The sequence below is a fragment of the Alternaria alternata genome (assembly GCF_001642055.1).
Source record: "Alternaria alternata strain SRC1lrK2f unplaced genomic scaffold CC77scaffold_2, whole genome shotgun sequence".
Classification (NCBI taxonomy): domain Eukaryota; kingdom Fungi; phylum Ascomycota; class Dothideomycetes; order Pleosporales; family Pleosporaceae; genus Alternaria; species Alternaria alternata.
Genome location: NW_017306191.1, coordinates 1,614,081 through 1,641,243, shown reverse-complemented (window position 1 = coordinate 1,641,243; position 27,163 = coordinate 1,614,081). Strand labels below are relative to the sequence as shown.

Below are 27,163 nucleotides of genomic sequence, written 5' to 3'. Positions count from 1 at the left end.
CCTCATGCCATTGGGTCTGATGATCATTTTTGTCTTCCCACCCACTGAATTCACCATTCAGGTGACCCCATATCTCTAGCGTCTTCGGAAAATTTTATCCAAAATTTCCCTTCGTCACACTCGTTTGGGCGCTCCGAAGCATCTATGCATTGACTGGTTACGAAAGATTTGTGAAGACATACATGTAACTACGTAAATGAAGGAAACCCGACATACTTAGGTTACTAATAGCTATCGCTTAGTATTGGTAAATGAGCATAAAGGCTAGCGATATGTTACAATGTGTTAGAACAATTAGTAGAAGATACAAAGGAAACATCATGATTACTCAAACAGGAGACCAAGCCAAGACCCAATATCGTGACCCTGCCATCGATTTTGAAAAGAACGCCATCCAGTTGCTCAACTCTCAGTTGTTACGCCACGTTATCTCGCAAATCCCGCATCCCTAGCTGAGTACTTTCTCCCACTCCCCACACTACCGGGCCTGCTAGCAGGTCCCGCACTGATCTGTCTCACCCTCCCCTCAACAACCTCGTAAACTCCATCGGGGAGGTATGTCTCCCGTTCACTCTGCGTCCTCACAATGCCACTTCTACCTCTTCCCCGCTCCTCGCCACCTAGTATGCCAGGGTAGTCGATACTCTCACGGTCTGTGATGGCATCAGGGCGGTAGTCGTTGGCCTGATGTTGGAAAGACGAGCTACTAGCTGCTCTACGGGGTAGAGTTTGCTGCTGTTGTTCGGCGAGTAAATCGCGGTTTACGAGCCGATTCAAGGCATTGTTCGACAGGCTTCTTTGAGAGATGCGGGATGAAGGTCGACCGCGAGTTTCCATCGCGTGACCTGTTCTGCTTGAGGATCTACTGCGCTGTGCCACTGGTATCGGGGTAAGGTCGTCAGTCCACCATTCTGGTCGTACAGAGTTGAGTGAGTCGGAAGACGTGCTGCGAGTGTGGCGGTGGTGTGGCATGGTTGGTTGATGCGTTTCCGCTGGAAGACTGTTGTCATAGAGACCAAAGACAGGTGGTGGTGGCTGAGACTGGCTCATGTGACTGACCAGGCTGCTAGCGCTACTGTTGCGCTTTTGCAGTTTCCTGCGAGGTCGCTTTTGGCTGGTGATTGTTGTAGTCATTGTCGTTGCTGGACTGAGCGGTGGTGAACGGTGGAGTCGAGGATCCACAGGTGACTCTTCTGACCTCTTCCGTTCGCGCGCGATTGTAGGCGCGGCTGTCTCATCAGAATCCGGACTCTCACCATTACTCCAAGGTCTCTTTTCAGTGGTACCACTGTTGGTATTGCTTCCACTGCCACTTTCACGACTCAATATGCTCTCTACGAGTCTCTTGTGCCATGAGCTGTTTGCGTAGTTGAAATTGAGTCGCTTTTCAGGGTCTTTCTTCCCGAACCAAAGCGGCTCGCTTTGGGAGAAGCCAACGGCGGTGAGCCAAGGGTTGCCGGGCGCATCATGTGCGAGCTGAAAGATGACATCGACTTCTTCAAGCGACCGGAAGGCAGTTTCAGGATAGAAGAAATAGACCAGAGGAAGTATGGCAAAGTTAGTGACTGCGAAAATGATCCAAGTGCGATAGGAGATGCGTTGGAATGCGATCGGCGTGATGAAAACAATGCTATCCAATGTTAGTAATGTTATCAGAAAAACCAGATCAGTAGAGTAACTTACACAAAGTTAAGCAACCAGTTGGCACTTGTCGAAAGTCCGTTGGCAGGCCCACGGATTCGAAGGGGTACAATTTCGACCTGGTACAGCCAGGCCATACCCTGCCATCCGATGGCGAAGAAAACCGAGAAAATGAACAGGAAAACGGTACTGGCGATCCTGCCAGCTTGCATGCTATGCTCAGACCACAAGTACTGCAGAATAGTGATAAGGATCATGCATACTGACATACCCGCAGCGCCGAACATCATGAGTGAGCGACGACCCCAGAAGCGATCGATACCAACGACGACGATGAACGAGGCAAGAAAGTACACAGTCGCTGAGCACGAGGCCAGAAGACGAGCCAGCCATCCCTCATAAGACATGCGTGTGAGGAAGATCCACGAAAGGTATTGTAGAACCAAGTTGATGCCAGTACCTTGCTGGAACACCTGAACAAAGTATGCCAACACCACACGGTGAAAGCCTCTGCGCTCCTTGTTGGAGAACATGCCCGCGCTTGATCCCTGCGCCATAATCAAGATGGCATCCTTGATCTGTAGGAATTCGTCCTTGGTCTCGAAGCTGTCGGGTTCGTCATCATTCAGCGCCGCAAGGACGGTCAATGCTTCTTGTTCGCGTCCGGTAAGAATCAGCCATCGAGGAGACTCAGGAAGAACAAAGAGCATTGCGATGGCTGGGAGCGCAAACATGATCTGTAAGGCAATGGGGACGCGCCATGATGCCGAGGAGCTGGTGATGTACGCGAAGCCGAAGACGAACCAGTACGAAAGCGCAATGCCAGCGGACACGAACGCTCCTGCGCTGATCATAAGGATTGTTCCTTTGCGATGAGACTTGACGCATTCTGCTTGGTACGCGGGGGCGGTCGAAGTGGTGAAGCCATTGCCTGTCACAACGTCAGTTCTCGTGTCTCGAATTACATTCTGCTGTATATGGGGGAGCTCACCGAAACCGGCGATCGCGCGACCAACGATGAATTGTGGGAAGCTGTACGAAGACGTTTGGATGATCTCGCCAATCACCCAGAAGGTAAGGCCGAGGATGAGTGTGCGCCGACGCCCAAGTAAGTCACCGACGAAGATTGTCGCGATAGCTGAGACAATACAGCCCAGATGCCATGTTCCAACGGTAAGACCTGCATGTGTCAGGACCCTGCATTTCCCAGTACCATGTGTTGATGAAGATCAGTTTGACGTACCTGCGACCCACGCATTGTGGAACGAACTCTCGTTCACAATGTCGACCTGAGGAAATCTGTCCAAGAACTGCTGAACGGTCAAGAGACCGCCCATAACACCCTGGGCATAGCCGAAACATCTTTGACGGATTAGTCTACAGACAATCTGCAAGGCACCCAAAAGGGTGGTAACTCACAAAAAGCAAAGTCCGCACGTGATGCTGATGGCGCTCGCTAGACTACGACCTCTGAGACCTAGAAATCTCGCCATTTTGATGAAGCCTCAACAAGTCACGCAAGAGGGAAGAAGGTTGAAGAGACCGTCCTGCGAGCTGTCAAATGCAAGGAACGACCCAAACTCATATCAACGGAGGCGTTGCAGCCCGGAGCGGCACGTCTTTTGGATTAGACATTTGCCCATGTTGCCCGCCCGTCCCAGGCCTCCTGGTCTGGCCATCACCCTAACGTCATGCCTGCAGGATCGTCGCAAGCGTGCCGTTAGAAAGTTCATAGCATCCTTGATATCGACATGGTCAGCTAGGCTTCGAAGAGATTAGCGAGCGCCGTCAAGATGCATTACATGTGCTAGACACTGGGGTTACCGCCAACGGCCTGTCAGATGAAGTATATTTATGAGCATGCCAGCTGAGATCCGGTGATTTTCGCAGTGTGAATTTCATTGTACGTGCAATGAGGCGCACAAACTTCTTTCGAAAGTCTCTTCTGCTTCCTATGCGAATGCGACTTAGCGATGAGCCAAACGTCATGGCTGCACACTTCCCCCAAGCGTACCGTCCGAAGTATCATGCAACCCATGGTCCAGTACCGTAACACCAGGCTCAGTACAGATTAGCGAGGGATTGAAGCTGCACTAAAGTCTGCTAGGAATCGTTGCTGTCAGGTACGCGAGCTGTAAAGCAAGCCGAGTGGTTCGTGAAAACAGCCGATACTTGCGATCTCGATGACCCGCTGATGTCATGGACCTGTTAGCGTCGATCAAGCACGAGATCGAGGCCGTTGATACGCCGCACGGGCTCAGCATCCCACCAGTTGTCCGGACTCGAGATGACTCGCTAGTAGCCGAAACGGCTGAGCAGATACACGGTCGTGAACCTTTCATGATTGGAAGGTTTGGCCGGCGATTCAATACTTGCTTTTAGACGGGAAGGATGCGTTGCAGCAGATGTGAAAACTCCGGGGGCGATGCACATGGGGGTACTGCACTATTGTGGCACCCACATATTGGTTGGGAATTATCGGACAAGCCGTCCTGGCGAACGAGCGGGCGTCTTGGCTAACAGCGAATTCTGTCCAGAGCCCACAATTAGGAGATCAGCACCGAGAAGACAAAGGTCGAGCGGAGACGGATATTGGTTTACTATTTGGCTAAGAACTTCTGGAACGCTTCCTGCTCAATAACAACGCTGCCTACAGCCCTCAGCTTCTTCCTACCCTCCTTCTGCTTCTCGAGCAGTTTACGTCGTCTGCTGAGATCACTAGCATGCAGCTTGGCGAGGACATCCTTGCGGTACGGCTTAATGGTAGCCCGCGCCACGATCCTCCTGCCAGCTGCAGCCTGTATGATGACCTCAAACATTTGTCGCTCGACGTGCTCTTTGAACTTCTCAACCCATGTACGACCCACCTTGTCGACCTGTGATGTGTGCAGGACGCGCGACACGGCATCGACTGGGGAGCCGTTGACAAGTAAGTTGAGCTTGATGATGGAAGATTTGTGAAAGCCTGCATCTTCGTAGTCAAGAGATGCGTAGCCTTTGGTGCAGCCCTTGAGTTTGCCGAAGAAGTCGTCGACGAGGTGCGACAGGGGGATGTCGTACTTCAGGATGACTTGGGTAGCAGTGAAGAAGGTAAGCTCCTTTTGCTCACCACGATTGGCCTCGCACAGCTTAATGACCTCACCAAGATATTCGTCAGGCATAGTGATGGTGGCAGACACATAGGGCTCATGGACTTCCTGCACTCTGAAGTGTGCTTGGTCCTGGTCGGGGAAGTCGTTAGGATTGGTGATGATGGACTCGGTGCCGTCCTTCCACACCACCTTGAAGGGTACGGAGGGCGGTGTGATGATGATGTTTGCACCATGCTCCTGACGCAAGCGATCCTCGAACACGGAGCAATGCAGTGTGCCCAAGAAGCCCAAGCGCCAACCTGCTCCCAACGCATCGGATGACTCCTTTTGCAAGGTGACACTGCGGTCGTTAAGGACGATCTGCTGGATGCTGTCTTCAAGATGTTCGTGGTTGTCCTGGTCGGTGGGAAAGGCGGAGACGAAGACCATGCTTTTGGGCTCCTCAAAGCCCGGGTATGGCTCTACTAGCTTCTCGGACCCGATAGTGGTGTAGGTATCGCCGACCTTGGCCTCTTGCGAGCGCTTCATACCGGGGTTGAAGTAGATGTAGCCCACCTGGCCGGCCTTTAGTACTGTCTGGGGCGTCTGGTCAGGGTACATGATGCCGACCTCGCCCACAATGTACTTGAGCTTGGTGGCGAAGGAACGTATGGTATCTCCAGGTCGCACCTGGCCATCAAATATGCGCACCAACAAGATAACGCCCTTGTATACATCGTACCACGAATCGACGAGGAGCATGCGGAGAGGCTTCTTCAGGTCGCCGACTGGAGCGGGTATCTTCTCAACGACGGTAGGCAGGAGCGCTGCCACATTCAGGCCAGTCTTGGCTGAGACCTGTACAGCGTCTTTCGGCTCAAGCTCGAAGGTATCGCGCATCTGCTCGAGCACCCGCGGCGGGTCGGCGTGGGGGAGGTCGACCTTGTTCAGCACCGGCACCAGCGTGAGGCCCTGAGCGAAGGCGAGGTAGAAGTTGGCGACTGTCTGCGCCTGCACGCCCTGACTGGCATCCACCAGCAGCAGCGCTCCTCCACAGCTGGCATAACTCCGCGACACCTCGGCCCTGAAGTCGACGTGGCCCGGCGTGTCCACCAGATGCAGCAGGTAGTCTTCCCCCTCGTGTGTGTATATCATACTGCATGTCTGCGCCTTGACGGTGATGCCACGCTCCCTCTCCACGTCGAGCTTGTCGAGAAACTGCTTCTGGCCGCCGGGCTGGATGGTGCCCGTAATCTCCAGCAGGCGGTCCGACAGCGTCGACTTGCCATGGTCGACGTGGGCGACGATGCAGAAATTGCGGTACCGGTCGATGGGGATCTGGGCGATGCGCTTCTCGAGCTCTCCCTGGGGGCGGAAAGCTTGCGCATACCGTCTGGTGAGGGGCGGCAGGCGCTCAAGCAGGCGTGAGGTAAGCGGGAAGCCATTGCCGCGGACAGAGGCAGAGGCAGAAGGCGTCCGCCAGCCGTGCAGAAGGCTGCTCGCAGTTCGAACGCATGATCGCATGAGTGGGCATGAAGTCGAATCCGTGCCTGGCTGCTGCTGCTGCTGCTGCTGCTCGTCGCTCGGGCGATGGTGTCGACGACTTTTTTGATTTGATCTTATCTTATCGGCGGCCACGGGCGGTTCCTGCATCTGCGCCGCCCAGGGACCCACCGCCAGACCAGACCTCTTCCATCCCAACTACGACCCCACAAGCATACTAGGCCTGACTCTGATCTTCCCACCTACTCGGCCACCAATTACGCCCCTCACTCGTCGGCCTCACTGCGCTATCTCGTCGCTTCCTCTTCTGTCAGGCTCCCCAGCTTGCAGTTACCCTATCAACAAACCCGGAAACAAACCTGAGCCAACCTTCACCGCCCACCACCGCCACCATGTCTGCACCCAAAACCTCGTCCAAGACCTCATCCAAGACATCTTCCAAGACATCTTCCAAGTCCAAGTCTTCAAAGAGTGATTCCTCCAAGGTGCACAAGCTTGCCCTGAAGGGTTCTTCCAAAGTCGTCAACGAATTCGTAAGTCAGTCGAGCCAAGCATCGCAATCTACGCTTACCCCAATTAGTTCGAGTATTCCGTCAATACCATACTGTAAGAATAGAGTCCTCTTACGGCGCCTTCCTTCTACATGACTGACCCCTGCCAAGCTTTCAAAGAGGTGTTTACCCTGCTGAGGACTTCACCGCGTAAGCCTGTCCCACACTACAGCGCCAATCTTCCACTAACAACATTCAGAGTAAAGAAGTATGGCTTGACCATGATGGGTACGTGACCTGCCAGCTCGACTGTCAGCCTCTCTCTAACCCTCACAGTGACTGCCGATGACCAAGTCAAGGCGTACATCAAGAAGATCATGGGTCAGTTGAAGGAGTGGATGTATGGGGGCAAGATCTCCAAGCTTGTCGTTGTCATTACGAGCAAAGAGACTGGCGAGCATGTCGAGCGCTGGCAGTTTGACGTAGGTCATGCAAAGTACGCTACATCCCAGTTTCTGATAGCGTCCAGGTTCAAATTTACGGGAAGAACACAAAGGCAAAACCTTCCAAACAAACGGCGGATCAAGAGAATTCTGTCCCAGAGTGAGTGCGCCAGTTGACCCTTCTTGACCATATGCTAATAGCTCCTAGCGCTGGCGAAGCATCAGAAGAGAAGACCGAAGCCGAGATCCAGGCCGAGATCCAGTCTGTATTTCGACAGATCACAGCATCAGTGACCTTCCTGCCCATGCTCGACGGAAACTGTACCTTCAACGTTCTAGTTTATGCTGATGCTGATTCTGAGGTGCCTCTCGAATGGGGTGACAGCGACGCCAAAGAAATCAAAAACGGGGAGAAGGTGCAGCTGCGAAGCTTCAGCACTAGTAACCATCGTGTAGACACTCTGGTGAGCTACAGGTGAGTGGAACCATTTTACCCGCTACAGGAGCGACATGCTAATTTTTCAGGCTTGCCGACTAAACCTAATTGTCTTTGAGCTTCCGGACTTTCTTCATTGTTTCCAATATCTCGGTTCCCGATTTCTTCACCCAGGCGCACGGTGTACACGGGTTGCGGCATGTATTTCAGGCATCCAAGAACAAGATTGCAGCATTTCCCAACATGTCCCGAACGATAACACTCATACACCAATGTCAATTACACAGCTGTCCTCGCGTTCCTCCAGACGCCAGCATGTCCAAACTTGGTCGTGCGCCTAGGCCTCAAAGGTCTTCATGAGTTCCTTGCTGCAACGGCACCCATCCTGGTAGTTGGGCAGTGATTCGTGGTTGCGGTGGCTTTGTTTGCTCGTACATAATTTCCTTTCGCTCTCTTTTGGTTCATAGATGTGTTGGTGGTGTTACCACTCTTTCCTTGCGAATCAGCGATGCGCACTCGTCAGGCGCAGGGTCTCGCTAACAAAGTCACTAGTTCTTGTCAACTTCAAATTGGATATCCAAATGGTTACGCGGTCGGCTCTGCAACTATGACGGAATTTCAAAACTCTTCGTATGCGCCTGGTCCGATGTTGTAAGGATCCGCATGCCCATAGCACATCGTACGTAATCGATCTTTGTGTGATTAGGCATGACGAATGTCTTCTCATGTACGTATGGAAAGTGGGCATAGGGCTTTCTCGGATGTGCGATATTTCCTTATCGCCTCGTTACCCACGTTGTCATGGTCGGTATCGTCCCACTCTACGCACGGCCGTATGCTATGTCTTCGTACTCTCATTTGCCAGACCAACTCAACGTCTTTGCACGCCTCGGCTGCATTTGGCACTTATACCCAAAGTTGAGTCTTTTTTTGGATAACCTCTCAAGGCTACTGGCTCTCCCAATCCGATGAAGCCTCAACGCTGGTGATGGTGGTGCGCCGTGTCTCCACAAGCAAATCCGTTGGATGGACATTCAGTTGCTGTCGCCACTGGCTCTGTACAATGAGGAAACCATATGGTAGCGCATATGTAACAGAATACAGACACGATTGCCTGTTATAGCGCAGCTAGACTACTGTTATCTTGGGTACTGTGGCACCTTCAAGTTTCAAGTCCACCCAATTTCGCATGGCCCCTCCAAAACAACCTGAATCCAAGCAACTGCCAGAAGACCGATTGACCCGCAATACATTACGCCATTCTTGCAGAATTGTCCACAGAATCGTGAGTCGCTTATGGTACTGTGTTTAATTTTCTGACTGGATGTGCACTGGCTTCAGAACCATTCCGTTTTTCGATTTCGATATGTGCCTCGTTTTACCTCCTGACCTCCAAAATCTCACCTTCTCTTCCGTCGCTACCTATTATCATTCTAGAATTAGCAATGGCCTTGAAAGATTTAATTTCTCGCAATGAGGGTGAAAGCTCTCGATCGCGCGACGATGCGCGAAAAAACGCAAGGCCGCCGCCGGAGAATCCTCTTGCACCAAAAACCAGGACTAGCAACGAATCCACGGAATCTGGATCCAAGCCGGCAAGCTTCACACCTATGCAACTTGGCCCATCCAGCGCTCATTCATCTCACTCATCTGGTAGCATCAATTGTAGCAATAGCACCGTAAGCTCAGATGCCGTTCGAGATGTCAAGGCCGAGATACTGGCGAACTGGCTCCATACCAAACAGGAAGAGCGAGTATGGACGTTTGGCGACGCTGGCGAAGGCGTGTTTATGAAAAAATCGAAAGGCAGCTACTCCTGTGCGCCTTTTGCGCTGCAAAGCGATGGCACAGGTCTTTATGAGGCAGTCACAGAATTGAATGTCAGGGTAAGCTGAGCATATGCACACCATATCCAGATCATTATCACTAACGTGTCTAGTGTGCCATGACTGTCAACACCAGGGTGATCAAATACATCCTTGAGCGGACCCAGGCCCAATATGTTCAAATCCAGACCGGTCTCCGGTTGCAGGTCGTGCCAGACTTTGAAGCTTTGCCGTACTGTCAAAGGGGTCAGTCGGCTGCATTTGTTGCTTCACGAGGCATATTGATAGTGTGGCAAGACGACCCCAAGTTGACGCTCGAACGTGCAGAATTCATCATCAACTGCTTGATGAGGATGATGTGCGGCGCTGAGTATGGCTATGATGCGCAGGACTTGGAGCTGGAAAAGGCACTAGGCAAGAACCCCATGGTTATAATCGAGGAATACGACGACGGATTCTATTCGGGTGACGGTCAAGAAGATGAACCAAGAGACATGAAAATGTGGCAAGCAGCCTATTGCGGACTGTCAATCCTTCTACTGACGGCTGCTATCGGCTCTGGATGCAGGCAGATTGCTATTGAAGAGTTCCAAGCTCCCAAACACTGGCTTCGACTACTCTTCCTGATCTGTATACCTGCCCAGGTTTGGCTCTCACTAGTAAGATATATCCGTACAATCTGTGTTTACGCTTCTGACTTTGCCAGTTCTTTTTCCAAGCTCTCGTCGGCAATCTTGCCCAGATTTGTGGGCCCACTCACCAGATGAAATCGAACAGCCGATATTATTCAGGCAAAGCGCCCAGGAAAATCAACCGTGATACATTTGGCAAGCCGCTCCCACACGTTACAGTGCAAATGCCTGTATACAAGGAGGGTCTACACACTGTCATCGAGCCCACAGTGAGATCGCTGAAGCAAGCAATTTCCACGTATGAGTTGCAGGGAGGAAGTGCTAACATCTTCGTGAATGATGACGGAAGTGAGTTCATGCACCAGTACATATCTAGCTACACTAATCTGTTGTAGTGCAACTTCTCGGAGCCGAAGAGGCGCAAGAACGACAGGAATTCTACGACGAGCACGGTATTGGCTGGGTCGCCCGCCCAAGGCACGATCCTAAAGGTGAGCACGGAGCGAAACCCTTCGTCCGACCTGGAAAGTTCAAGAAGGCATCCAACATGAACTATGCCCTCCGAATCAGCTGCAGAGTCGAAGACCTTATGGCACAACAGCCACGTGGAGAAGGCTGGAGTCAGCTTGAAGAAAATGCTCTTTACAAGGAGGTCATGGAAGCAGTTATGACTGAACATGAAGGCGAGGCCTGGGCCGATGGCAACATTCGTATTGGTGACTACATCCTTTTGGTAGACTCCGACACCCGTGTACCCAGTGACTGCCTGCTCGAAGCCGTCAGCGAGATGGAGCAGGGCCAGGAAGTTGCCATCCTGCAATACTCCTCCGGAGTCATGAACGTCACCAACAACTTTTTCGAGAACGGCATCACCTTCTTCACTAACATGATCTACACTATGATCAAATTTGCCGTCGCTGGCGGAGATGTTGCGCCATTTGTTGGACACAACGCTGTTCTGAGATGGGAAGCGGTGCAGAAGATCGCCTACGAAGTCACGGAAGCCAACGGTAACAAGTACGACAAGTTCTGGTCCGAGGAGACGGTGTCTGAAGATTTTGACATGAGTCTGCGACTTCAGAGTGTGGGTTATATCATTCGTCTAGCCTCATACAAAGGCGATGGCTTTAAGGAGGGTGTTTCCCTCACTGTGTATGATGAGCTTGCTCGATGGGAGAAGTATGATTTACCCGTTTCTATCTTCTCAAGCAAATACTAACACAGATCTTCCAGATACGCGTACGGCTGCAACGAACTCATTTTCAACCCTTTGGTCTACTGGCTCACCAAAGGTCCTTTTACGAAGCTCTTCCGCACTTTTATCTTGTAAGTACACCTTTCCGGGCTACGACGAGCCTGTCTTCGTATACGTTCCTAGCTAACCTTTCAATACTAGCTCCAACATGCCTCTTGCATCCAAGATTACCATCATGGCTTATATCGGTACTTACTATGCTCTCGGCTGCTCATGGGCACTTACTATGCTCAACTACTTTTTGATCGGTTTCTTCAACGGATGGCTTGATCATTACTACATCAACTCCTTCCGCGGCAAGTTCTCTACAATCCTTCACTGTGCACTTCTCTAACACCTCTCAGTATACTTCGCCATTGTGATCGTCTTCAGTGTCCTCGGCAACATCGCCCTCGCCGTCCTTCGTCATCGCATCGAAGAAGAAAACATTTTCCGTGGCCTCTGGACAAACATGAAGTGGATCCCTCTCCTCACCATCTTTCTCGGCGGCATCTCCCTGCATGTTTCACAGGCTCTCCTCGCTCACTTCTTCAGCTGGCCGCTCGAATGGGGTTCCACGTCCAAGGAGAGTGAACGCGTTAGTTTCTTTGTTGCCATCAGCAGAGTACTGAGGAAGTTCAAGTGGAGCTTCATGTTCTGTCTTGGAATGACCGCTACTATGATCACTATGGCGTTCGCGCTGCAAGAGGACTGGAGGATCAAAGAACTTATCGCTGTTTGGCCTATGGGTACTGTGGTTGTTTTCCACTTTTTACTGCCTATTGTGCTTAACCCGCAGTTGATGACATTTACCTGGTAAGCTTTGTTCGAAGAATGTATCGCTGGGAGGACGAAGAAAATTGCGGAGGAAATAGTAATTCACCCACGTGCTAATGTTTGAACTGTGTTTGGCTCTTCTGTACGTATAGGTACGACGTAGCCATCACTACAAGCAATAAAACGTCAAAACCCAGCTTTTGTGCCCTATTTGCATGTTTCACCCCTTCAAAGTGTTCTTCTTCTTGACACATCAAGGCTTTCTATTCACCCACACCAAGTGACAAACTTTTCGACAACGAACTCGTCTAGTCCCCATTGTCCGTTCTGCCGACCAAAACCACTTCCTTTGACACCACCTTGGCTCCCAGTCGGCGAAGTGTAGACCGAGATGCTGTTGGCATGGACTTGGCCGTACTCTAGTTCTCGCGACATCTTCATGAAGCGTCCCATGTCGCGTGTCCAAACAGTAGCATTGAGACCATACGCAGAGCGATTCGCCAGCGCGATAGCTTCTTCGTCTGAGGAAACGACGTATAATGATGCGGAAGGACCAAAGGTCTCTTCGTCCAGTATACGGGATGACGACGAGGGGTTGACGATGACCGTAGGCTTGAGCACAACCCCGTTGCTCGAAGAAGTAGCGTCAACGCCTCCAACGAGAACCTCGTCACCCTTCTCCTGCGCATCCCGAATAACATCCTCAGCATGCTTTGCGATACTCTCCGATACCGCCGATCCAGCTGGACCCTCGGCTCCCTTCATAGCTTCAGCGAGTAGTCCCTTAAACTTCTCCGCCACACCCTCCATTACGATGATCCTCTCGGTACTGAAACAAATTTGTCCATGATGCAATACCGCACCCATAGCACATTGCTTCGCCGCTTCTTCCAACTCTGCATCCTCGAGTACAATCGCCGGACACTTCCCGCCTAGTTCCATTAATACGGGTTTGAGGTACTTCGCTGCAATCCCCATGATCCTCTTGCCCACCTCCGCACTACCGATGAATTCAATTTTGCGAATGGCTTCATGCGCTATCAACGTCTCGGTGACTTCTGCTGCGCTTTCCCGTCCGCATTGAATCTGATTCAACACACCAGCGGGACAATCCGCTTCTGAGAAGGCTTTTGTAATGAGTCCGTGGGTTTTTGGACATAGTTCACTTGCTTTGAAGACCACAGTACAACCTACTGCGATCGCACTTGCTATTCCCCGCGTTGCAAGAACGAGCGCTGCATTCCAGGGCGCGATACACAAAACCGGTCCAACTGGTTCTTTGAACACAAAACCCTGGGTGTTGGGCTTCTCGGTTGGAGGAATAACGCCATTCACAGAACTTATTTGCGCAGCGATTTCGTTAAGGTATGAGATTGATAGGTTGACATTTTGACGCGCCCAGGCTTCTGTGCAGGATGTTTCTGCGATTTGCGTGGCGACGAGAGCGTCGGCGTGGGTGCTATAGTGCGTTGCGACACGTTGGAGAAGGGCGCGTCTAGTGGTGTGCGAGGTTGAACGCCATGATTTGAAGGCGGAGAGCGAGGAGATGGCGGCTTGAGTCGCTTCGGTGGAGGATGCAGAGGAGGCGTAGTGAGCGATTTCCTTGGATGTAGCTTGGGTTACCGGGATGGTGGTCTTGGTGTGGATGGGCTGGTTGTCGATCCAGAGGGGAATCGTGGAGTCCGTAGTGGAGGACATGGTAGGCAAACCTTTCTCCTAGCTTCGTCTGAACCGACGAAAAGTATACAATCGCTAGACCAGGCTGGATCCGATTATCAGAAACCCGATACCTTCTGGGATGTGTCTGTATTTCAACGGTCTGGAGTATAGCCGCATGGCGAACATTGCGTCATTGCAAGGCTAGCCGGCGCGAACGTTGATGCCGATCTTTACGGTAGATGAAGCAATTCCGCCAGTAAGGGAAATGGCATCGTGACGGGTATCATATAAATCGCTAGTGGCATGTAGAATTTGGAAGGATGCGATTCATGCTCCTTGACAAATCTATCGAGACGTAATAATGCATGTACGCAGTATATAAGCTATTGAGAAGGACGCGTGGTTGTACATAGCCTCGGAGATAAGCTCCCGTACAACTCCGGCTCAGCAACAGCTTTGTCCCAACCGTCCCTCGACAGCAATCCTCACCACCAGCGTGGGCACAACAACTGTCGGAGCCTCGGGGGTGCACCAAGTGGCAAAAATCGCATATGCGTATTGATTACAGACTAATGTCATCGCTGAATCCTTTAGCAGCACCTCGTCCGCTTCCGCCCTTTTGCACAGCCATGCGCCCTCATCTATCGCATAAGGGCGAAGCTCCAAGGATAGTAGGATGCCTTGTGCTGTTATGCCCAGCATCGTGCATAGCCACCAAGGATCGCTATAATGACGGCTAATCCTCATCCAACTTACACAGCTAGGCCTTTGGTCTGCAAGTCGCTTCAGGACTACCCTTCGACCTCCCCAGAATGAAGCAGAAGACACTCGAATGGGCAGGTCCCTATGGTGCCTGGTGTTCAGTCTGTTCCCCAGAGACCGAAGAGACGCACACGAACCTCCCTTTTGGTCTCGTTACTCTCCCTTCAGAACCTGCGATGAATGCCGCTGGCCGGACTTCAGACCACCCTTTCAAGGACCTTCGTTCCGCCCGCCGCACCTACCAACGTTCCAAGAGATACCCTGAGCGCATCTATAGCGGCAACAAGCGTCGTCGCTCCGATAAAGCTCCACTCGCTCGAGTAGCAGCATCCAAGGATCCGTACAAGCAGATAGAAAGCCGAGAATGGGAGGGCGACTGGGACGCCGACTGGGCACCTGAAATAGACATGGAGCGCATAGACGACATAGCTGCGTACTACCTCTTCGGCAAGAACGCTGACATCTTCGAATACTACAATGAGGGAGACATAATGGCTGGCGAAGATTTCGGGTCCTGGGCACGACGGCGTATCGCAGAAATGCGACAAGTCAAGGAACATCGTATACACAGATACGGTGAACCTACAAGCCCTTCACCACTATCAGTCTTATCGCATACGATGCGCAACGATTCGCGTCCCGGTCGTACCAGCGCCACCATCCTCACAGCGCCCTACGCAAGCTCCCACGAAACAACCCTACCCACGAGTCTCTCGGATATTCGTGCGCACCTCACACTAGCCTGCGCCCTCACACCGTCCGAGAATCTCAGACAGCGCTGCCGTAGCCGCAACCTGCCAGCCTTGCCTATCATCTATGGTTTCGACTGGTGGGGCGAATATACTTGGCAATGGCATAGGAACATGTCTGGGTGTTGGTACCTCGGCTACGGGCACGCGTGTCAGGAGAACTGCGAGGAGCCATGCACACGGCCGTGTTGGGGCCATATGCTGTACGAATGCTGTTGTGAGGAATTTGGTGTGGGAATGGATTGGGAGGTGCCAGCGCCGGAGGATGTGCAGAGGTGTAGTATCGTGGAGTGGGTTAGTGGAAAATTGAGGGAGGATATGGAGAACGATCACGACGAGGTTGTCTGGGGGAGGCTACAAGGAACAGTGAAAGAGGACGAACAGGGTCCAGAAGCTGATCTTGGTCAAGAGCGGGAGTATGGGAACTACTTCGAAGATGAATATGTCATCCTAGGAAAGAGAGACGAGGATAGTGATGCATGGAGTCTCATCAGCAGTGTTGACGAAAGGTCTTGTTCATAAACAATGATATGATTGAAGACTTCAACGAGCATTACCTATGCAAGTCGATCAGACTTCTAGCTTCTTCTCATCAACAAAACCGCCCTTTGCCCTCTCCGCTCTCTCGGCAGCCTTCCTCTTCTTCGCATCCACTCTCTCCCTGTCCTCCCTCATCTGCCTGATCAAAGCACTCTTTTCTCTGATCTTATGTCCGTAGAGGTAAAAGACTACCGGAATAGGTATCAGTGCGAACTCGATGAGCGAGAGCATTGTCGCACTCCAATGCGGACCAAGGCTCTGGTACATTTTTGGGCCTGCAAGGGGAAGGGCTCCACCCATAGCAGAACGCAACACGGCATTTCCAGCGAGAGCAGAAGCGGCGTAGATGCCGTATGAATGCACGAGGTAGTTAGATGCGTAAATAAAGACACCGCAGTTGCCAGCACCGAAGGGAATTCCGGCGATGAGGGGAAAGATCCAGTGGACGTTAGGAGTGCATGTCCTACACCATATGTGTTAGTAATGTAGCTTCTGAGGACGATAACTAATCGTGGAGCTGTACATACCAGGCAAAGATCATCTCGCCAACCGGGACGCAAACTGCAGCGATAACGACCACGCTGACCATGGCCTCTGGGTAGGGCTTGCCAGTCTCTGGATCCTTCTTATGACTGTTGATCATACGGCGAAGGAGAGGCTCTGAAGCTATCGTGATGACACCCCCAATACCGATACCCATGTAACCCAGTCCAACAAGTCCAGGCGACCAACCTCGGAGCTCGCCGAAAACGATAGGGTATGAGACGAAACACAAGTACAAGACTCCATAGACCAATGCTATATATACGTCCCAGAAGATGCAAATCGGTTCGTTGACCGCCATGCTAAGGGGTCGGTAAAGATTCTCCCGAAGCAGAGGCCAGAAGGCTTTCTTCTCATCGTAGCGCGAGTGGTATCGTGAATCAGAGGTTTCCTTGCGCTTGTTTGCTGACTTGGCGCGAAGGATTGCTGGTTTGTATGTTTCCGGGATCATGAAGACCATGAACCAGGATGTACCAGAGCCGATCATAACAACCCAGTTTGTCCATCGCCAACCCAGGGCTTGGAAGACGAATCCGCCAATGAGAGGTCCAATAACGGGACCATTCATTGGCCCCTAGTGCATCGCGATTAGGTTTACTCAGCAGCAACGGTTAACACAGTACTCACTAGAGACCAAATGGAGAATGCAAGGGCGCGATAGTCTTCCTTGGATATGTCGGAAACCGTGCCTGGGGCGTTGGAAATCATGGCTGCGCCTGCAATTGCGCCGAAGAAGCGCATAACGAGAATCTGGGCTAGATTGTTCGACAGAGCGCACGGTATGATAAGGACCGTGAACAAAGCGACTGCGATCAGGTAGACCGGTCTCCTGCCGTACATCTCACTAAGTGGTGCTAGGAGCAGCGATCCAATTGCAAGACCACAAAGGTAGGTTGTTATCCCCAATATTACCAGCGTCTTCGACCGTATACCAAACGTCTCCATCATACCCGGTATGCCGCTTGTATAACTCGTCGAGTACATGACTACGACTAGTGTCGAAAAGCTCATAAAGAAGACGACGAGGGCCTTCCTCAACATGGGCCATTCCTCTGGGTCCTCTCCCTCCTCATAATCGACTTCGAAGCGCGGGTCTTGCGTTGCGTTCGTAGTGACCGTTGTAATCGCATCCTCTTTGTCGCCAGGCCACGAGTGCCCGGTGTTCCTGCTCCAGGTATGATGTATAGACGGACGTTGATCTGCTACCGAATTGATTGAGTCGGAATGCGTCGACGCTGACGATATGGAGGCGCGATCATCTTCAGTTTCGATGTCTTCGATGACGCGGGATTTGTTTGAAGTATGCGACTTAGTGGACGGTGATGTGGCGTGTTCGTCTCTTCCTGGTGTTCTTGCGACGGCCGTGTCTTTGGCGAAATCGCTATGAGACATGGCGCTGATGACGACGCCGATAAAGACCCGACACGATACTGATAGCGAAACCGCACCGCAAACGAGAAGCTCTCACTGCTACTTTTGTACAGCAAAAACAGTGTAATGATAATTGAAACGAGGGCAGGGCGTATCAAGTCAGCTGATCGTGGGACATGAAGAAGTGACTCAACCACAAACTGCTGTGTCGCGCCATGGAGCTCGAGACGGGCTAGTCGCAAACGCCCTTTCGCACTTTCCCATCTTCATTGTGGCGACAAGTAATCTAGCGGGAATAAACCCACATAGAATAGCGGTGATAGCTGCTTGCCTGAGGGTGTAGCAGTTTAACCGAGGAAGGCAGGTGCTGCAGCCGATATGCCGTTTGCGGGTGATGTTTGCCTCGATTGGAGAGCGAGATCGGCGCCAACTATATCGAAAGCTCGTTGTCCTCTGAGGGCCTCATTGGGTGAGTTCGAGAAAAGACAACGATTGCCATTGGAGCAGAGAGGTAAATACAATGAGAATGCGGGCTCTGGAGAAGTGAGGGGAAAGCGCTATGGTGCTAGTCTTGGAGCTAAGCAAGGGGCTGGGTAAACATGAGATGCCTCACGCGTCGTCAAACCTCTCACCACCACGCCTCTCTCAGCTATGGAGTCGTCAATTCCATCACACATCGTGGCAAAGCTCGCAGAGGTTCGTCAAAGAAATCATCGAGGGGATGTGGTGTGGATCATGCCTCTAATTTTGCCGCTACCCACTCATGCCGCGCCACGACGCGCTCCGACGACGCGCCTGCCTGAATGCCCTTGATGAGTATCCTGCCGACAGTGTAATCATTCCCACACGCTGGAAGGCCACCGAAACGAGCCTTCGCACTGTGGCTCACGATGAAGATTGACGCACCTATACTGACACGCATATACTCTCTTACAGCTTGCACACCACTGCGTCCAGGGTTCTTCAAGTCATTTCCGTTCTGTTCTCCTCATCCAGTCTTGTTGCGCTCGTTTCTTTCCTGTCCTTTTCACATCCTGCGTTACACAGCGTAATGGAGCTCTGCTGATCCTTAGTCGTTTCCGCGTCTCAGTCTCTTCATGATTGGATAGTGAAAACCATCCTTATGCAGGCGTTGAAGATGGCCAAAGACAAGCGTCTGTGATTTGTGTGCCACGCCCAATCGCGAGACTCAGCCTTCTCTGTTCTCTTGGAGCTGGCGAGGCTGAGGCCTCCTCGTTGCGCCGTACAGCGCTTCGATCGACAATCTATTAGCCAGCACTCCATCCTCACGCGGTCTGTTCACCAGCGACATGAGACAATCGCTCCCACATTCCTCATAAAGCTCACTGGTCATCGTTCATCGCTGGGAGAGGCCGGTTGTGCAGTGCTGTCGCCTAATACGGAGATGCTTGGCGTCTGATTCAACCTTGGTACCTACCCTCGCTGAGTAGTCGCGTTTTCAGCAACAACCCGACAACCCGACAACCTGCCGCTTTTGTTACATCGCGACACCGCACCTTCGCTGTCTTGTAAGCTTTGACACAGAATTACCTTGCCCGCTGCCTCGTTGCAGCAGGCACTCTGAACCGTTATGGCAGCCGCCGCGCGTGTACCATTTCTCGAACAGCAGTACAACCATGTCGCGCTACCCCGCAACGTGCCTGGCAAAGAGGACGGAAACCTCCGTCGTATCGAAGAAGCCTTACTGGAGTGCATGCTGGATGCTGTCGCAAGACTCACACCTCATGTCGCTACAGATCTCGCTTCCCATATCCAAGGACTCCGGGCGACATTACTCGCATGTCAAGTGCTCAACGTGGACGGGACTATCGGCAAGGCCGCGCTGATCAAGGAGCTTCGCGACTTGAGCCATCGCAAGATGCTTGTGCTGCATATTGCACCTCAGAATTGCGCTTTGCTAGTATACCCTCAAGAACTGTATGTAATCTTCACATGCTAGCATCTACTCCACTAACTTTTACAGAAATCCTGGGGAGCACACAATCGTGTTTGAAGCTTTCGAGACATCCGCGACAGCTGACAAGGTGCTTGCTGCCAAAGGCGCGCTACAATGGGACTGTAAGTGACCAAACCTCAGGCTCGATGCTACACATATGCTATTTACTAATCTCAATCATAGTCCCTGGTTGCGCGGTATCCGTACCGGCTTCGAAATTTTACGAAGAGGCTTTCCAGGAAGCTCTTGCCACCTTCATCGAGCAAGCCAGCAGCGAGCCAGTTACGAAATTCGCTGCTATCACCTGGAAGGCAGCCGCAACTATACCAGAGATCCGAGATACCAGTGATCCGGCTCTCATATCAGGCCTTTTGATGACCATACTAGAGGCCAATGGCACTGCGGTCTCAGTACCATGTTTACGAAAGCGTGTGCGCGACACCGTCGTCTTTGATAATGCTCGTACGCCGTGGAGGAGATCCGCTTTTTACCTGGTCTTACGAGTAGCAGTTCAGCGCTACTTGTACTATCACCTAGGTGCAGAGGTCGGCAGACTCTACTACAAGACACTGATGTGTCTTCTGCATGCACAGCTGCTGGAGAACATCCTCAAGAGGATACCTCTCGACGCGGTCTTCTCGTTTCGACAGAAGCTAGGTCGTCGCCTTGCTAAGCTTGCCTCTGATGTCCATGGAGCCAACAGGTCGTCCACAGGCAGGTACGCTAATCTTCTGCTCTCTTTTAAAAGCAGCTTCGAGACTACTCTAGCCACGACTGGAGGATACCTAAAGCGAGTCTGGCGCACTCACAGGGAGTCGCGGGAACGATCCATTCCATTGTTACGCCAGTACGCCCTTCCACATGAGTTCCACCTTCGCATGAAGAACAGCGGCAGATTCTTGAGGGGTGTTTTATCTGCACGTCCATCCTATTCAAGGTCTGAAGAGCAAACATCTGACGAACGTTTACAATCATACCTCCAGTCGAAGGCTTCTGTCAAGCCTTACATGAAAGCTGTTTCCAGCCACATCGCTTCTTCAAAGCTTGTCGAGGATGTGATCTTTCCCGCCAAACAATCAACGCAACCTGAAGGTCTTCTTGCCATACAGATGAGTAGGGTAATCCGGGACTATGTCGCCAGAATTAGCACTATGGACCTAGCGTATCCCAACCAGAAGAGCCAGCATCTCCTTCATGTAATGGAACTTTGGGTTCTTATGGATCAAGACGCGGTAGCTTGTTATCCCTTGCTGAAAGAATACCATCCTGGGTTCGACGCTGATATCTTGGATCCCATTCAACTGCTTACACGGGAGGAAATGATACGCAGTCAAGAGGTGCGCAAGTACCTACACTCTCGTTATCGCGCACGGTCGAATGCCGAGTCCAAAACCATTTTCGATGATCCCGCCGATGACTGCTTCGCTGCACAGTACTACGACCGCGAAGACCCTCAGGGTGAGCTTCCAGTAATCCGGGAAGAGATCGAACAGGCAGCCGATGTTGCGTGTGATGCTAAGAGCGTCGAATGGGAGGAGAAGAGCAAACATCATGCGCAAACCATCAACAAGTGAAACGAAAAGGAGTGCATCTATGACACTTCTGTCGGCTGGGACGGCACGACACAATCACGACATCGGCGGCCCTGCGACTGGCATGATCTCCACAACGAGGCCAAGGCATTTCGGATTCAGATTCATGAGCATCCGCTACCAAGCTACGAGCCGGCAGTCAAAGCAGCACTGTTTGAACTACAATGTCCCGAGGTGTTCGCTGCGTATCGCGATGCAACTTGGCTTCTACTGTCTAAACTGTGTAACCAAACGATCGAGAAGCTCGATAGAATCTCGCTCATCCGAGAGTACTCGCAGCTCCGTCAATACGTCAACAACACCAACTGTCAAGTGACTCTAGGCTCATACAAAAAGGCCCATCTAGAGTGTCATTACGCGAGCTGGGGCTTTCCAATCGGGTTGGAAGAGGTCATTCGAACCTGCGGTCTCAAGCCCAAGTACTATGACAGGCTCGGTGAGGTTTGGACTCACAAGTCCAAGAAAGCTTCCTTCTGGCATCATTTCCCTGTGAAATGTCCTCTCAACTCGCCGCTGGTGTCTCTTGAGCTTGACTATGCCATGTGGCCAACATCAAATGAAGTCCAGGCAAGTCAAGCCAGGTGTCCCCAAGGTGTCGGTATTCATGAGTTCACGGCGCTTCAAGGTCTTCTGACCGGCACCCATTCGAGATGGCTCGACCTTCTCAGAGAGATGGGATCGACTAATCTTAATTTCTCGTCAGAGTCCACCTGGGTTCTCGTTTTGCGTTTGGTGTTACAGCTAGGACCAAACACTGTAGCAGACTCTCTTTGCACAGACGTTCATCGTGCGTTGTCCGACGATGGCCTTTGCAGCAAGCTCCTGCAGCAGGTCCAATACCGACTAGAAGCGATCCAGCGAAATTGGCGCGAGCCTGTGCAGATGGAACTATTGATCACGGTTCTGCTCAAAGTTACCTCCCTGACTCTAAGCACGACAGTCCGCAACGAAGGCATTAGCCTTCTCCAAGAAGCCCGTAAGATTACCGATGGCTGGCGTAAAGAACTGCAACCCATGGTGACAGAGGATCCAAACGTATTGCAATCAGCTATATGGGCTTCCCTCTTGTGCAAGCGGACAATGCACGTTGATGAACCGCCATGGTTAGACCCCGAAAGCCTTCGCATGTATCTTGATGCTTCTATCTCACTGCAGTACAACCTTGCTGGCAGCTTCGACGCGATGCCATATAACATGCGCAACGCCATCGTACAGGACATATTGTTCGCTTATGATTACCGCGAGGTTGTGAGCAGCGCTATATTGGCAACCCAAGAGACATTTAGAGCAGCTCTAGAAGCGGTATGGTACATACCTGACGACTACAAACTCAACGAGGCCGGTTTCCAAGGCGTTCCTGGCACTTGGTACCTTTCATACACACTGCACTCACCTGCTGAGCAGCATTCCTATTTCGTACATTACAATTATGTCTATGGTACCTTACTCATCGATGGACAAGAGATGGGAACACTTCCGCAGTCGTACCGTATGGACAGAACCTACCAACACATTCTCGGTACGAAGAATCCGATCGTTTACCCCTCTCCTCTACGAGGCATGGATTTCGCGTTATCGGAGACCGTGCGTGGCCATCGAATCCATCTCGGCTACCGCGACAATCGCTTGATCATCCGAGCAGACCAGGGCGGCCAACTACTTGAATTCATTCCTAAGCATGCCTTTGGGTTGGAAGGTCCTACGCCCGATCTTCCTAGACCATTAGTGGAAGATTGTTACCACTGGCTTCACGTCTACAGCGGGCACATCGAGATTCGCCAAAGCAGTCAATGGGCATCGAAGCTGATGAATTGGTGGATACGCTGGCACCCTTCAGGCTTCTACCACGCTGTCCGGCGATTCCAAGAGCCAGCGCAGACAACATTGTTGGATACGGGAAGTGATCTAGTCAAGAGCGTCACTCGGATCTTCTCTCACTTTGAGTTTCCATCTCAGATCCTAGTATTCGCATCAGTCGATGGTAAAATCTTTGTGGATCTGAAGCGGATGGAGTTGAGCTTTCACATCAACCAGGAAGGCTTGTTACAGTCGCCAAGACTTGGTGCGATCATTCTGCAGAACCAAGATGCGGGCACCTGGTATGGGCTGATGAATAAGATTGTTGTTCACTCCATTGCCAATCGTCGACAAAAGAGCATATTGGTACCTTGGGGAGGTATCCGAGTCTCCAAAGACGGGCCTCATGTGTCTGTTGACATTGAGATGGGGCAAGGTGTTTACCTCAAATACGCCATCAATGATGTTCTGGGACGTATTGATTGTGCGCCCGAACCACGTCTACTCTACATGAAAGCTCTACTGCACGCTTACACGTCCCACGCTATTGCCGACCCACTGACGCGACGGACCGGAACTGAGGAAGCCCTCTACCTTCTCCAGACAGGAACTTACCAGCCTTGGAACCCATTACTGCCCGACGAGATAGCCACATTGCATCGCATCGCAGAGCTGTCGCCAAAGCGGGGTTACTATCCGCCGGACGCTAGGTACATGGAGACGGTGCTGTGGGAGCCCAAATGCACCATCTATATGCAAGATGATCGGTATGCTACTGTTGTCGCTACAATACTGCGAGGATCTGCCAACTTGTTTCGGTTTTTCCTCGACCGCGAGGTTCAAGAGATCATCAAATTGAAACCGGACATCACGCACCTAGCTGCCAGGGCGGTTGGGAGGTCCAACTTTCAAATGGGGAAGAAAAATGGCAGCCAGGACGTTCCCTATAGCGCACGTGATTCTCGTAGAGCTTCGCCGGATCGCTTGAACGTGCTCGAGGTATCAAAGTTGCTCCTCAACTGGGAATCAACTTGCTCTTTGGACACTACACTGACTGCACTTCTCCACGATGCTCCAGTTCTGGGCGGTTACGACAAGTACTACCGGAAATGCCTGCTTACTGATCACCTCGCTGTCGACATCAAAGCCGAGTGGGGTGCGCTCGCTCAGAAATCACTCCAGTGTAGTGTTGAGGACAGGTTCAGCCTAATGTTCCTCCTCGGAAACATCGCGTTCTCTTCGGATGCGGACCTCAATCTCTTGCGTGTCCTCATCTCTTTCGCAATGATACCGGAGATACGCGCCATAAAAGCCCCTAGCCACGCAGCGTACTTCCATTTCCGAGCGGATGGAGCTCCTCCTGCATCTTACCTCATCTCGCTGATGGAGAGAGCACGAATGCCGTTTTCCGAGACCGGCTTCAGGAAGCGTTCGCAGCTAGTCAAAGCTGAGAGCTTACATGGTCCGGGTGTTGATCAAGCCTGCGAATTGCTGGCTGACTCAATCATACAACAATGGCCAGCTTCGGATATCGACTCGCGAAGGTTGGTTGCAATTGATCCTACATATCTGAACGTTGACCAGGCTCTAGCCGATGTGGCTTCAGAATGGACCCGCCTTACACGCAATCACGAACTGTCGCTGTATCTAAAGCAGGTGCAGGAGGTTCTCTCCCGTATGACTACTCATCAAACGGAGGCCAGCTTCGTCTTGAGAGCAAGTTCTAATACAAAGTTAACGCCATCGTCGCTGTATCCCGTACGATCGAGGGAGTATGATGACCAGTCACTCTCAGACTTGATGAAGGCACGAGTAGTCACAATCGAAGAACCCAGAACGACGGCGCCTCCTCACACTTCCTGGTCGTATGCTGGAGCCTTGACTGTCAGGTCAGGCAACACTACGCATCATTCTACCAAGATGCACAACTTCGTGGGTGTTGCTCAAACGAGAAAGGCACCTTTGTATCCTCGAGTGGCTCATCCTCCGTCACAAGAGATTGAAATGCTTAGGGATATCGTTGCCAACTTCAAAGATCCGTCTTCTTTCGTGCAGTGTAGATATGCGAAAGAGATGGACGCAAGTATTGATGCTCTCCAACAACATGTTTTACATGCGCGAGATACGGCTCATATCACATTTCCTCGGGTCACCACAGCGGATATCTTGCCTGCCAAAGATGTCATGGCAGCAGCTGCCGACCGCATCCGTTGTTCACTCCAAGATCCGCAAGCGAAGTGGCTGCAGATGGCGGATGCGTACCATAAGTTGACAACGATTGAGCTTCTGACGGAGCTTCGAACTACTGCAGGGACTGCTTTTGGCGCAGACATGAAAGAAGCAGTTGTGGCTTTTGGGGCGGCTGTAGGCAAGCTTCAGCGGTTACTTCGCATCCAAGATGCTCAGAAGAGGTGGAAGAAGCAGCAAGAGCGAGATGAATGGGCGAACAAGGGACATGGGAATTGGAGCCCCATGACTTTTCCGGACTGGCTATTGCTGGAGATCGATGGCGATATCCTTCTCCGAGATGAGCAGGTACAAGTTGCTCTAGCGACAGTCTCTCCGCAGACGAATGAGAACTCTGTCCTGCAACTCTTGATGGGTAAAGGAAAGACATCTTGTATCCTCCGTAAGTGCTGAGTTAGATACTTGGGTCATCATAAACTGACGTTTCATAGCTATGGCAGCAGCTCTCCTTGCTGACCAAGCCAACCTTGCTCGCGTTGTGGTACCGAGAGCTCTTCTACTACAGTCAGCGCAAGTAATGCAAGCCAAACTTGGTGGCTTGGTTGATCGCGAATTGATGCATATACCTTTCTCTCGAAAGACGTCTCCTACCAAAGCCTTGATGAGTCTATACAGAAAGTTGCACGAACGCTTGAAGGCTCGCCGTGGTATACTTATCGCATTACCGGAGCATATCCTCTCGTTCAAGCTGAGTGGACTACAACAGCTTTGTGACGAAAAACTCGAAACGGCTTCCATGATGATCAAAACACAGCGTTGGTTGGATGAACATACTCGCGATGTTCTGGATGAATGCGACGTATCTTTAGCAATCAGGACTCGACTTGTCTATCCATCTGGCACTCAGGCGACAGTAGATGGTCATCCAATGCGGTGGCAGGTAACCCAGGCTGTACTCCACCTAGTCAAGGACTTCTCCTCAAGTGTCCAATCACGCTACCCTCGTAGCATTGAAGTGGTCAACCGTGGGTCCGCTGGCTTCCCTCTTCTTTACTTCTTGCGCAAAGATGCCGAGAATTATCTGATCGAGCTCTTAGTCAAGATCATCTGCAAGGGACAGACTCCGTTGATACTTCCTTGCGCCGAATACCCAGCCGCTCTCATGAAAGATGTACAGGGCTGTCACCCGAAGGATGCTCCATTTCAACCAACTAGACTATTACGCGATGCCGGCTTTACCCACAGACTTCAAGGCACCTGTCTGGCTTCGTGTCGAGATGGGCCTCTTCGCTGGGCGGCTCTACCTAGAATGGGACGAGTACTATCAACTACTTGAATACCTTGGTCTTGATGAGAACCTATCTCAGCATCTCGAGAAGGATGCGTTCGCAAAGAAGCCTCTCACCTTCGGTACGTATGTCGAATATGTAGCAGGCAATGGTTCACTAACATAGGCCGAGTACACGAGTGGCTTGCCCTCCGCCGCAAAGGTCAGGACTTCGAGCACACTCCCATGGGCTTTGTTACTACTGGTAAGCCGCTTACGGAGAATCATCCGTTCTTCCGCAAACTCGCACACGGAGATGATCCTGCTCTACGTCAGCATGTTGCCCGTGCCGTACCCGGCCAGCTCGATTCTATGGAAGAGGAGGAGGACCATGATGATCATGATGAGGAGGAGTTTGTTCCCGCTATTGAGCATGTCGACGACTCGGAGGGCGAAGACGAAGGATTCGCATCTAGCGATGATGAGGCATTCGTTGATGCAGAGGATGGAGAGTGAACCTATGCGCTCAGCGCGCCAATTGACACATGTATAATAGCACAATAGCAACAAGTAAAGACTCATATGCGTTTCGCGGTGGGCTCAAGGTACCGACTTCTCTTATGCATAATACGACAGGTGGCAATCAGAGGTCTGTGGAATTCAACAGACCCGAGGCTAATGTGTT

The 27,163-nt window shown here is 51.7% G+C and overlaps 8 protein-coding genes across 8 annotated transcripts; 4 read left to right on the top strand and 4 right to left on the bottom strand.

The window, feature by feature from the left end:
• Positions 1 to 231: 231 nt before the first annotated feature.
• Positions 232 to 3,271, bottom strand: CC77DRAFT_1037620 (hypothetical protein). Its single transcript, XM_018527078.1, has 5 exons — positions 3,061 to 3,271; positions 2,885 to 3,003; positions 2,633 to 2,821; positions 1,684 to 2,572; positions 232 to 1,630 (listed from the first exon to the last, which is right to left on the bottom strand). The coding sequence occupies exons 1-5, from the start codon at positions 3,132 to 3,134 to the stop codon at positions 427 to 429; spliced, it is 2,475 nt and encodes an 824-aa protein (XP_018390989.1). The 5' UTR covers positions 3,135 to 3,271; the 3' UTR covers positions 232 to 426.
• Positions 3,272 to 4,221: 950 nt separating this feature from the next.
• On the bottom strand, positions 4,222 to 6,311 carry CC77DRAFT_954745 (GTP-binding protein lepa). Its single transcript, XM_018535462.1, has one exon. The coding sequence runs from the start codon at positions 6,234 to 6,236 to the stop codon at positions 4,242 to 4,244; it is 1,995 nt and encodes a 664-aa protein (XP_018390988.1). The 5' UTR covers positions 6,237 to 6,311; the 3' UTR covers positions 4,222 to 4,241.
• Positions 6,312 to 6,553: 242 nt separating this feature from the next.
• On the top strand, positions 6,554 to 7,628 carry CC77DRAFT_926588 (HORMA-domain-containing protein; the record flags this gene model as incomplete). Its single annotated transcript, XM_018533939.1, has 7 exons — positions 6,554 to 6,748; positions 6,796 to 6,821; positions 6,878 to 6,916; positions 6,966 to 6,994; positions 7,043 to 7,188; positions 7,236 to 7,309; positions 7,358 to 7,628. Coding segments are annotated over 7 exons (780 nt in total), but the record flags the coding sequence as incomplete, so codon positions are not given.
• Positions 7,629 to 9,030: 1,402 nt separating this feature from the next.
• CC77DRAFT_1028065 (hypothetical protein) lies at positions 9,031 to 12,097 on the top strand (the record flags this gene model as incomplete). The annotated part of the gene is made up of 7 exons (XM_018526416.1): positions 9,031 to 9,471; positions 9,525 to 10,070; positions 10,118 to 10,391; positions 10,439 to 11,222; positions 11,277 to 11,369; positions 11,440 to 11,594; positions 11,643 to 12,097. 7 exons carry the CDS (start codon positions 9,031 to 9,033, stop codon positions 12,095 to 12,097), a joined length of 2,748 nt encoding a protein of 915 aa, XP_018390986.1.
• CC77DRAFT_1046803 (aldehyde dehydrogenase) lies at positions 12,003 to 14,192 on the bottom strand. Its single transcript, XM_018527458.1, has one exon. The coding sequence runs from the start codon at positions 13,750 to 13,752 to the stop codon at positions 12,322 to 12,324; it is 1,431 nt and encodes a 476-aa protein (XP_018390985.1). The 5' UTR covers positions 13,753 to 14,192; the 3' UTR covers positions 12,003 to 12,321.
• CC77DRAFT_1016504 (hypothetical protein) lies at positions 14,173 to 16,132 on the top strand. The gene has a single exon (XM_018524221.1). The coding sequence runs from the start codon at positions 14,526 to 14,528 to the stop codon at positions 15,744 to 15,746; it is 1,221 nt and encodes a 406-aa protein (XP_018390984.1). The 5' UTR covers positions 14,173 to 14,525; the 3' UTR covers positions 15,747 to 16,132.
• CC77DRAFT_334662 (MFS general substrate transporter) lies at positions 15,771 to 17,877 on the bottom strand. Its single transcript, XM_018531297.1, has 3 exons — positions 16,935 to 17,877; positions 16,292 to 16,881; positions 15,771 to 16,227 (listed from the first exon to the last, which is right to left on the bottom strand). Exons 1-3 carry the CDS (start codon positions 17,697 to 17,699, stop codon positions 15,795 to 15,797), a joined length of 1,788 nt encoding a protein of 595 aa, XP_018390983.1. The 5' UTR covers positions 17,700 to 17,877; the 3' UTR covers positions 15,771 to 15,794.
• A 1,392-nt stretch (positions 17,878 to 19,269) lies between these two features.
• Positions 19,270 to 26,994, top strand: CC77DRAFT_1057332 (hypothetical protein; the record flags this gene model as incomplete). Its single annotated transcript, XM_018528005.1, has 8 exons — positions 19,270 to 19,616; positions 19,663 to 19,757; positions 19,819 to 20,097; positions 20,146 to 21,205; positions 21,353 to 25,653; positions 25,703 to 26,382; positions 26,465 to 26,621; positions 26,672 to 26,994. 8 exons carry the CDS (start codon positions 19,270 to 19,272, stop codon positions 26,992 to 26,994), a joined length of 7,242 nt encoding a protein of 2,413 aa, XP_018390982.1.
• Positions 26,995 to 27,163: the final 169 nt, after the last annotated feature.